Source organism: Esox lucius, chromosome 10 (assembly GCF_011004845.1).
Source record: "Esox lucius isolate fEsoLuc1 chromosome 10, fEsoLuc1.pri, whole genome shotgun sequence".
Taxonomy (NCBI): Eukaryota; Metazoa; Chordata; class Actinopteri; order Esociformes; family Esocidae; genus Esox; species Esox lucius.
The window spans coordinates 17443789-17455173 of NC_047578.1; the positions used below are offsets into that span (position 1 = coordinate 17443789).

At 45.6% G+C, this 11385-nt stretch overlaps 1 protein-coding gene across 4 annotated transcripts in view; it reads left to right on the forward strand.

Annotated features, from left to right (window-relative positions):
- Positions 1-10114, forward strand: part of LOC105012660 (teashirt homolog 1) — a 35755-nt gene extending 25641 nt beyond the window's left edge. For all 4 annotated transcript variants that reach the window (XM_034294905.1, XM_020050009.2, XM_010873645.4 and 1 more), the window contains exon 3: positions 5585-10114. In XM_034294905.1, the coding sequence (XP_034150796.1) occupies positions 5585-9003 (3419 nt within the window). In that variant the 3' untranslated portion in view covers positions 9004-10114. The remainder of the gene's footprint in view (positions 1-5584) is intronic.
- The last annotated feature ends 1271 nt before the right edge of the window (positions 10115-11385 follow it).

Genomic DNA, 11385 nt, shown 5'->3' on the forward strand with positions numbered 1-11385 from the left:
CACGGGCACTAGGTTACGTAGCAAACATCGTTGTCGTCCACCACTGAAAGTTTTGGAAAGCCGAGGAGATGGATTTGCACGCCTCCCTGGAACAGTACACCAGCTATTGGAGACCCTGCAGGTATTGTGCCATATGGTCGATTATTCCACATGGGTGGGGGCGACGGAGCCCAGACAGGATGGGGGTGGGGGTTATAGAGCCGTTTTAGAGCGACCACTCCACAGAATCCACAGCATAACAAATCAATGTCTCTTTATGTCGGGGAGCAGTTGATAACGGCAGACCTTGGCCGTGGTTTGGGTGTCGGGAGCGCGTTAGGGTACACAGAACACCCATTTTAAGTTCACAAATGCATATGATATATGCTATTACACTTGTGAAACAGGACAAATACAAGCACCCTGTGAATTATTATCAATAATTTTATCATTATTATTATTATAATCAAAATAAGGCTCCAAAAAATTCAAAAGGTCTGTTGTTGTTAGCCTGAGAAAGTTAGGTCGGTCTGAGATTTGTTTTTAAAGCTCGGGAAATACTCCAATCTATAACGCTGAGCCGTGACTAAGGTAACTCCCTTAAGAAGATGATTACAAAGAGTGTTTTGGATCATCTTTCCTGGGAGAGTGTATGCTTCGACATTTTGAGGGGGAAAATGGTTCAAATTTTAGAACTCTGCTAGCCGAATAATGCCTTTGTTACAAGGGTATTGCTCTAACAGTGGTCACGAAATAACAGTATCCTCACTTTTACAGGAAATAAACGGACAAATAGCATGCCCAGTGGTCTCACTTTTAATTTTGTTACAAAGAGAACAACAATGAGAATCATCTGGAAATAAAACCTTTGTCGTCAACCCGTTTGCACACAGACGTTGATGAAAAGTCATGGCAGTTCTTTCCTCGGTTTGCCTCAGCGAGTAGACAGTAGGCCTTTGCTCCAGTTTGCTTTAACATAGGAACCGACAGCATCACGCCACCCAGACCTGTGCAGCCGTGGCTGTCCCACAGAATAAGAAAAATAGGGGGGATGGGTGGAAAGAGAGAGAGAGGGAGAGAGGAAGAGAGATTGCTCAGTATTCTCCCTGACATTCGTTGCATTACCATAATTGGCTTTTCTACATGATAGGACAGAGGAAATAATAATGTCATTTTATTTACAGCCAGCTCCACTGTCCTCCTCCCCTCTGCCTCACACACACGCATACACACGCGCGCGCGCACACACACACGCAGACGCACACTCACAAACACACAGTGCAGGTCAAATGACACACACTGATCAGGCCTGTCCAAAGCCATCAAAGCTGAGTGGCAGCGAGCGAAGGGGTCGGTGACAAAGCGAAACGGCGAGAGAGAAATAAGACTTGCCACGTTTCGGACCCCATTTTGAAGGGCAGCTAAACGGCCGCTGGAGAAGCCACGGCGACTCGGTTGCCCATCCGGAAGAGCCGAGAGCCCCGACACGGGCTAAATCAGCGGAGTGAGAGCAGGCGGAATTGGACATTAGCACCGTAAATGACTGCCAGGATGGGCCTTCTTTTCTGAGATGGAGTAAATAAATAAATAAGGAGAGTTGAGAGGTGTGTGTAAGAATGTGTACTTGTGTATATATGTGTGTGTGTGTGTGTGAGTAGCAATTCGGCTGTGCAGCTTCCCACTCAACTGTTCTCAGTCCCTGTCTCACGTTGTTTCCTTCCCGATAGCTTTGGTTAAGTTTGACACGAGCCAAATGGTGTAGCCTCTGACAGATAGATAGCGCTATGGGTTTAAGTGGCAGATTTGTGCAAGAGAAACGAGCAACAAGAAATAGATGTGAAGCGACTCCCCTTTTCCAGGCATTATACGAAGAAACAGCCGGCTCTCTCCGAAAGCAAAACTTCATTTCTCTCTAATTTGCTTTGAAGCAGCAGGGCCTGGCTCAGTTAATTCTCAAGTTGTTACCATGCCATTTTTGAGCATGTCAATGCAGCAGTGCACGCAGGCGAAAGCGCAGCTAGTTGAGGTTTCATTGCGCATCCTATCAGAAACGCGGTGTTGAAGACAGAATGCAGAAAACACTGCTCTAAGAGGGACACCGACATTGTCATGTTCATGTATGACAGAGGTAGACTTTTGGATTAACAGCACTGGAGCACAGATTTGAGTCTGGCCTAACGATACTGGCCTGCACGCGCGAGGACCCTGTTTTGGTCTGTGTGCCGTGTGCGAGGGGGACGGCGTGCTGGGGCTGTGTTCTCCAGCCGAGGTGTCACCTGTCCAGAGGAAGTCGGGGGCCAAAGCGACAGGCTGGTCTCTGGACGCAGATGGCCTCGCTCTCCCTCCCCTCGCCACGGTCATCACATGGCCCCTCCGTTTGACACACACATACTAACACAAACCCGTGTCATTGACACTGACCCACACACTTAGTGAGGGAAGGCGTGTTGTCAGATACTACATGAGACGCACGTGAACACACTGACGCTGGCCACATTTAGAAATGCCTGAGACAGAATATACTTTCAGCACACCAGGTGGACGGATATGCACACACACACACACACACACACAAATCCGCCTCAGGTTTCAGTACATTTCACCTACCATCCCTCTACCATTACAGACCAATCCATAGCACCAAACACTCAAAGCTCTCCCGCTCACACCTTTGGCCGCTAACACCTGAACACATCTTATTCTCATCTCCCCTTGTCCATGATACCTCAAAGTGGGCATCTTGTTCTTTCCCCCGCCCCCGCTTTTTTTCCCTTTTTTGACTGACAGTGACGACCACAACAGACACCCCCCTCCCCCCCGAATCAGCCCTGAATGCGGGCAGCCCAACGTGCCATGTCAGCACCTCCCCATCTGTGATTGCCTTATTAGCCGCCGGGTGCACTGTGAGGGAGAGAAGAAGAAGATGCAGACTTCAATGTCGTTGGGGGGGGGGGGGTAAGGCTTGTTTGTGGGTACTGACATGGATGGCTGGTGAGGTGGAGGTGACAGGGTAGGAATGTGTGTGTGTGTGTGTGTGTGTGTGGGGGGGGGGTTATGTCCGTCTGTCTGTGTTAGTGCGCGTGTGTTTGAGTGTGTACGTGCAGAAAGGTACTGCCGTTGTGTTTCCAGAAGTGTCAGGTTGTCGTGTCTGTCTCTTCTGTCAAGGCTTTCTGTCTTTACCCACTCCACTCAGTCAGAGCCAAGGGTAATTAGAGTGTCGGCACAAAAACAACCGTGCGTTGTTTAGTGTGATGAGCTATTTAGAGGAAAGGAGTGATGGGGGGCGGGGGGGGGGGGGGGGGGGTTGTCAGCGCTTTGTGGTACTCGACCAAACGCTCCAATGAAACAAAATAAGGAACACTCTCAACAATGAACATAGTGCTGATTTTAATCTTGTGCTGGATTGCCTTTGAAAAGTGGGTAACACGAGTCTCTCAATAGATTTATTCGTAGTATCGGTTAGATAGATGCCAGGTGAAATGCAAGCAAAGTTATAGTGCCTTTTTTACGTGTGCACAGACAAGGCAATTGATGTTTACACAAATGTATACAAGCAGACACGCACACACACACACACATACAGGGACAGTGCAAAGACAAACAGACACCAATGGACACAAACGGCGAAGTCACAGTTGCTTATGGCTCTCCAACTTCTCCATGGCAGGAGTAAATGGCAGCTCACAAACATCAGGTATTATGTCATCTCCGATTATGGGCCTGAGAGACGCGCGATTTTCACAAGCTGACAGCACATCTGCGTCCTTGCTGGAGACTGATGCTGGCACCTTGGACACGCGTCTTATGTGGAGGATAGAGTGAAGTGCCTACCGTTGTCTTTGTCTGGGTATCTCTTTCACCTTCTCTCTCTATCACTCTGACTCTCTTCTTTTTCCACGTCTCCCTTTCTCCTTTTCTCTCCATCTCCATCTCTCTTTCTCCCCATCCCACATTCTCTTCCCTCCTTCTTACGCTCTTCCTTTGGGTCCTTCTAACTCTGTCTCTTTTACCATTACCATTACCAGATGTTACAGCACACTCCAAAATGGGACAATTTTGATTGTTTACTCGACCGTGTCTTGGAGACAGTTGTGGTCTGATATTGTCTTGAGTCAAGAAGGCCTAGATTTCTATTTGGGAGATGGAGGACTGGTTATTCTCAAAGTAAAATGCAGTTTTTCTTAGATGGTTAAAGGGGTTGAGACCCCCACCCACCATCAATAAGGCAGTACCTTTTCAAGTGCTTAAAGTCGGGGGGGGCGGTTCAGATTCTGATCAAAACAGTGTTTTTGTATGTGGACGAATCAGATATTGTCCTGTGATTCTGTGTGGGGACAGAAAGAGACAATTGCCCAAACTCCCCCCATCCGCTATGGGTAACAGTACGTTTCCCTCCCCCTTCAAGATGGCACACTCAAGTCCATGAGAACTGGTATAACATGGATGGACAGTGACAACACGACATTCCCCACTGGCAATTTCCACACATTACGTTGTGAGGACATCCACTGCCGAGGCTAACTCAATGCCAACCCAGTAGAGGGCTTGGCACGCTCACCCGCTATCTCACGCTTGACTGGCAGGGTGTGAGTGGCACTGTGGCAGCAGACTGAAGCAAAATCACAGAGTCAGAGCCCTCCAATTAGAAGAGACCCAGCAAACAGGTGACAGACATGCAGGGGGCCATGAGACAACCTCCTGACGTTCTGTCCTGACAACTCCAATGTTTTTGCATGGAAGTCATGTTAGTACATTAACTGGGTTGAGGATGCTGAGGGCACCTTTTCCTTTGGGCAGTTTGCTATTTTGGATATTTGGAGTAGATAGGACTTGTCAACGGTGTCGTCTGCATATTTCTGGTAAAAACTATACATTCATATTTTAGTGTAGTGAGCAACAAGCAACAAACATGAGAGCTTTACCTGTATAGTGATCTAATTTCAGCAGCAGTAGACTCTGTTTTGATTAAGATGCATCTTGTGGCTTTGGGTACCTGTTTTCCATCGTGTAGAATTTTGCTTGTGTCTCAACTTTTTTTTTTGAACTCAAGGGGATATGTTCCTCTTGCTCATCTGTGCTGTTCTTTACCCTTGCTGAGCTGTAATGTTCGACACCTTCGTTAGGGCGCACAGTGAAGGGGACAATCTATCATAGTCAAGATATGGATGTTTGCCACTTTATAATTGCATAGCTGTGTCCTCCGCCAGGACTATTGACAAAAGTATGTTAAGAGTCATTACACCTACCCACTCTTACACACTCAGGGATGCGCACATGCATGCATGATAAACACATAAACATGTACGCACACACATTTTAAATACTTTTTGAATCCACTAATTTCATTTACATTCAAATAGGTTTGAAGTAGCAACAGAACACAGGGCATCGGCGCTCAAGGACATAAATACCGTCCTACCTTTCTTCTCACGGCAAGCAAATAGAGCAGTACACTGCTGGTCTCTTTGGTTTCACATTATCCGGGACTTCAGACACTTAAATATTATGGGTCACATGTATTAAAAAGATGTATACATTTTAGTTTGGATATTGGTCCCCAGTGACTGGTCTCATGTCCCCTTTTCTCTCCCCTAATGTTTTTCAGCTTACGGGGACGAGGAGGAATTCAAGGCGGATGAAAAGATCGATGAGGAGCACCTGCAGGATGACGGCCTCTCCTTAGATGGCCAGGATGGCGAGTACCTCGGCAACGAGGATGATGACGTTGGGGACCGATTCAGCTTCCAGAACTCACCGCTCAGCAATGGCACCAACCCAGACGCTGGCTACGCCTCTCCGCTCAGTGATACCAGCGACCAGCTTATCGACTTCCAGAGCCCTAACCCTAACCCTACCAAGGACACACGGGACAAAGAGGTGGAGGAAGAAATCCGAGAAGTAGAACACCTGGAGGCTCCTAACAGTTTATCTCTGCAGGACAGCCTGGCACAGATGAAAGCCGTCTATGCAAACCTGATCTCAGACGCCTCGTGGTCCAGCATTACCATGGACATGCTGAGAAGTAACGGCAGCAGTAACAAGGTCAGCACTGTGACCAGCAACAGCAATGGCAGCAGCCACAAGGGAAGCAACGGTATCCCCAACGGTCATGCTAACAGCCTTGTGAACACTAATAACCACACCAGTAGCGGCAGCAGCAGTGGCACCTCTGCCGCTACCAACACTGGCACCAACACTACCACAACAAGCATCGCTAACACTACCAACAATTGCACTGGTGGAGTGGCCTACGACTGGCACCAAGCAGCTTTGGCCAAAACCCTGCAGCATACACCATACCACCTTCTCCCAGAGCCGAGTCTCTTTAGCACTGTGCAGCTGTACCGGCAGAACAACAAGCTCTATGGCCCTGTGTTCACCGGGGCCAGCAAGTTCCGGTGTAAGGACTGCAGCGGGGCCTACGACACGCTGGTGGGACTCACAGTGCACATGAACGAGTCGGGCCACTACCGCGACGACAACAAGGACAAAGAGGAGGAGCGGGGAAAGAGGTGGGCCAAGCCCCGCAAGCGCTCTCTCATGGAGATGGAAGGCAAGGAGGACGCTCAGAAGGTGCTGAAGTGCATGTACTGTGGCCACTCCTTTGAATCCCTACAGGACCTGAGCGTCCACATGATCAAAACAAAACACTACCAGAAAGTGCCTCTCAAAGAACCTATGCCAGCCCTCACCTCGAAGCTGGTGCCCCCAACCAAAAAAAGAGCATATCAAGACTTGGTGTCCCCTTGCTCACCAGAGTCTGTTCACAACACAACTGTCAACCTGGGGGAGAACCCCAAAGACCAGAAAGTGGTTAACCCATACGTCACAGCGAATAACCGCTACGGCTACCAAAATGGCGCTAGTTACACCTGGCAGTTTGAGGCACGCAAGGCCCAGATCCTCAAATGCATGGAGTGTGGGAGTTCCCATGACACCTTGCAACAACTGACAGCCCACATGATGGTCACAGGACACTTTCTGAAAGTTACCAATTCAGCATCCAAAAAGGGCAAGCAGTTGGTGTTTGACCACGTGGTTGAGGAAAAAATACAGTCTATTCCTCTACCGCCAACATCTACCCGACTCCCTGTGCCCAATGTGAAGTCACAGCCCGATTCCCCACCCCGGCACTCCTTCCCTACTGAAGAGAAAAGGGAGGAACGTGACGAGGATAAAATGGAGACAAGTCAACCAGAGAAGAAGATCAAAGAGGAGAAAGAGGATCCAACTGAGAAAAGTGAGAAAGCTGGCAAGGCTGGACATTGCAAGTATCTCACAGAGGAAGACCTAGAAGAGACTCCCAAAGGAGGTCTGGATATCCTCAAGTCCTTAGAAAATACTGTATCAAGTGCAATCAGCAAGGCCCAGACTGGCACGCCCACCTGGGGTGGTGCTGGCTACCCCAGCATTCATGCTGCCTACCAGCTCCAGGGATCTCTGAAGCAGAGTGTCCAGGTGGTTCAACCGTTGTTCAGTACTAGCAGCTTGAAGGTGATGTCCTCGGACTCCAGCAATCTAATCCACTCTCCGAGCAGCCCTTCCCCACCCCTAAGCCACAAGAGCAATGTGATGGCCATGGAGGAGCTGGTGGAAAAGGTCACAGGGAAAGTCTCTGTGAAGAAGGAAAAGGAAGAGAAGACCTCAGAAAATAAATGCAAAGTGAGGTCTGCTAAGTCACCCTCCCCGCTGTCAAAGGAGAGGAAGGGTTCACCCAGGCCAGATAGCCTCAACAAGCCGGTGAAGAATATTGCCGTAGAGGATCAGAGCGAGTCCAGAAAACAGGGCGAGACAAAACAGAGATCGGATCCGGTAACAAAGAACAGAACAGATGTGCCAAAAACAGTCAGCAACGGCTGTAACAGCTTGGGAATTATAACTGATCACTCGCCTGAGCAGCCTTTTGTCAACCCCCTTAGTGCCCTACAGTCTATAATGAACAATCATTTGGGGAAGGCTTCAAAGACGGTCACTCCGTTTCTTGACCCCCTGGCGATGCTTTACAAGATCAGTAACAACATGATGGAAAAGCCAGTAAACAACTCCACACAGGTCAAACAGGCTGAGTCAATCAATAAATTCTATGACAATGATGACCAGCCCATGGACTTGACCAAATCCAAAACCACAAATGGACGTACTGCTAATAGCGCCCCCACTAACGGACGTGCTGTTAACAGCACGTCCACGACACAGAACAACCCTACCAACTGTAATAACAATAACAGCAACAGGCCCATTCTCTCAACTTTGTCGGAGTCTCTCTCATCTCCTTTACGGGAAAATGCTTTGATGGACATTTCCGACATGGTTAAGAACCTTACTGGCCGCTTGACCCCCAAATCCTCCACCCCTTCCTCCATCTCGGAGAAATCTGATGCAGACAACAGTGGCTTCGAGGATGGCTTAGAGGAGCTCTCTACAGTCCAGAAACAGAAAGGACGACAGTCCAACTGGAATCCCCAGCATCTTCTCATCCTCCAGGCCCAGTTTACCTCCTGTCTCCGGGAGATGTCTGATGGCAAGTTCGTCATTACTGACCTAGGCCCTCAGGAGCGGGTCCACATCTGCAAGTTCACCGGTCTATCCATGACCACCATTTCACACTGGCTGGCCAATGTCAAATATCAGCTGAGGCGGACGGGCGGGACAAAATTCCTGAAAAACATTGACTCAGGCCAACCACTGTTTTTGTGCAGTGACTGTGCCTCTCAGTTTAGGACTCCTTCTTCTTACATAACTCATTTAGAGTCCCACTTAGGCTTTAGTATGAAGGACCTCGCCAAGCTTTCCATAGATCTCCTTAGGGAGCAGCAGGCAGTTACAAGAATGATAACGGACAAGACTTTCAGTTCTCTCGGTCTTACTGAGGAAGACTCAGGCTCTGTATTTCAGTGCAAGTTATGCAATCGGACCTTTGTCAGCAAGCATGCGGTCAAGCTGCACCTTAGCAAAACGCATGGCAAGTCACCTGACGACCACCTCATCTTTGTCACTGAACTAGAAAAATTTGATAAAGCCTAAATGAAGTGGACAAAGCTGATGGCATGACTGATTACTGAATTGTTGCACTATATCTCAATACTGCACTGCATCTTAAATGAGCCTTTGGAATCAGTCTGAATCAGAACTGTTGTCATAAAACTAGTTCTGATTTGGATTTCAGTTTTCAGTTATTTTTCAAACCACATTTTCCAGATTATTTATATGATCTTTAGGATCTTTTGTCTGTGCATGTTTTTCTGAGAAATAATTAAATCAACAAAAAGAAAAATTGACCAAAAAAAAGTCAATGAAAAAAAGATTTATATGAAGGTGTTTAGTTGTTTGCGACTTATATCATATTGAAAACATACACTTTAAAAGAAGAAAAAAGAAGAAGGATTTTTGCACTTTGCATATGTGCATTTGGTTACTATGAAGAGGTGCACATTAGGTTTATTGGGATAAACTCCATGGCACAATTACATTGAAACATTTAAGTTCTCACTCCTATTGATCACCTCAACATTGCATATCGAAGAGAAAAAGGTTGATATTTAAGCATAATGGCAAACTACAGAAAGAACAGAATACTCATGAATATGTTTAGCTTGTCTCTATCAAATATTATTTAACAGTGGATATTGACATAATTGCTTTGATACCAGTTTTATTTTTATTACTGTGTGCAGCTTCAGTTTGAACTTGTAAATGAAGTTTAAAAACTGATAGATATGTGAATTATCAGTAAGTACGTGTAAATGTATGTCGTCATATCTTGCTATTTGCAGCAGCTCAACATTCTTGGTACTGTGTGCATTTTTATATTGCATTTTTATAGAAAAATATGAAAAAAATACATATACAGTGAACTATGTATAGGTATAAATATATGCAGTATATATAAAGTGTATATACTGTAGAGCCACAAAATGTCCTTTTTTCAATGAAAAGTAGGTCCTTCAGTGGGGTTAATATGATTAAATAGAATTATACGGGCATCTCTTCTGATGCATGGAACTGTATGTCAAAATAAACAAGCAATGCACAAGAAATGATACATTTCAATGTTTTATCATTAAAACTGTGTAAATTCTATCCTCTGAATCATTAAAGTATTGTTTTTTTCTGCAATTGTAAAATAAAATCTAAACCTGGATTCTGAATACAAAATATTTTATTTTCCTTTGTTATTGAACTTGGAGATGTCAAGGCTATGTACTATCATGGTGAGAAAATGCATTTTTAAAGAGTAGGCAGCCTCCTATCCATTACAGTATACATACATTTGAAATAGTAAGCACTTGAATGTCCCAATACAAAGTTACCCTTCACTTTCCTATTTCCTATTTCCTCAGGTATTACTTAAAAACATCCAATTAGCACTGCATGACAACTAGTGGTTACCAAACACATACAGTATCTAGCGAGCTTGCCAATTTACAGATTTATTAATAGAGAATTGAGCCAGTTATCTACCAATGTTAAAACATGTAGCTAGCTTGCTAAATCATATATGCATTAGTAAATTGAGAAAGACATCAACAAAAATGCATCAGATCATTGTAAAAAAAGTGATAGACTTATACATGGAATAATTTATATTTACATTTTCCTTCCAATGTTTCTGAAAATCTGTGTTGATTGTGGGTAGACTTAATGTTTAAGGAAACCCCCAATGAGTCTTTACAACGTATATACATTTAGATGTAGATAGATTCTAATCATCCACAGGCAGGAGGAACTTACACGGGACAAAGGCATACATTCAACATAACAAAAGAACAGATTGTAACTACTAGCTAACATTAGACGGCTCAAGCTGGCTAGTGTTTTTGTTTTTTCGTCATCCTAGAGCAGTGTCTCCCAACCTTTTTCAGTTACTGTACCCCCAAAATGTTATTGCACTGCTTTCAGTACCCCCGAAGTACCCCCTCATGTTAATTTCACTAGTAAGTCTATGGTGTCATGAGTGTTTTCAAGTACCCCCGGTGGAGAGGCCAAGTACCCCCAGGGGTCCTAGTACCCCTGGTTGGGAACCACTGTCCTCGAGTAGTACTTTCAGTTTTCCCAAGTACGTTGATATTGTCGGTAGTTCCAAAGTTCTAAGAAAATATGTTAAAATGATGCTTAAATCCCCAAAACATGACCTATCAATATATTACATTTTAACACCACCCACCTTTGCCCCTTGAGAGTGAAGGTTCAGCTATTAGTTTTGCAGAATCATTCAAAATCCTATAAACCATCAATCAATCTCAAAGCGGGAGAACAAAATCACAGCATTTACCAAGACACACCAGCAGATATACCACTTTCAGCAGCTGAAAAAACAAAATCTGTCTGTTAACCCTGATCTGGCTCTAAGCCTCCATCGTAGAATCCTTCCTCATATCCTCCATCACCATCCTCCATTGCTGTGAC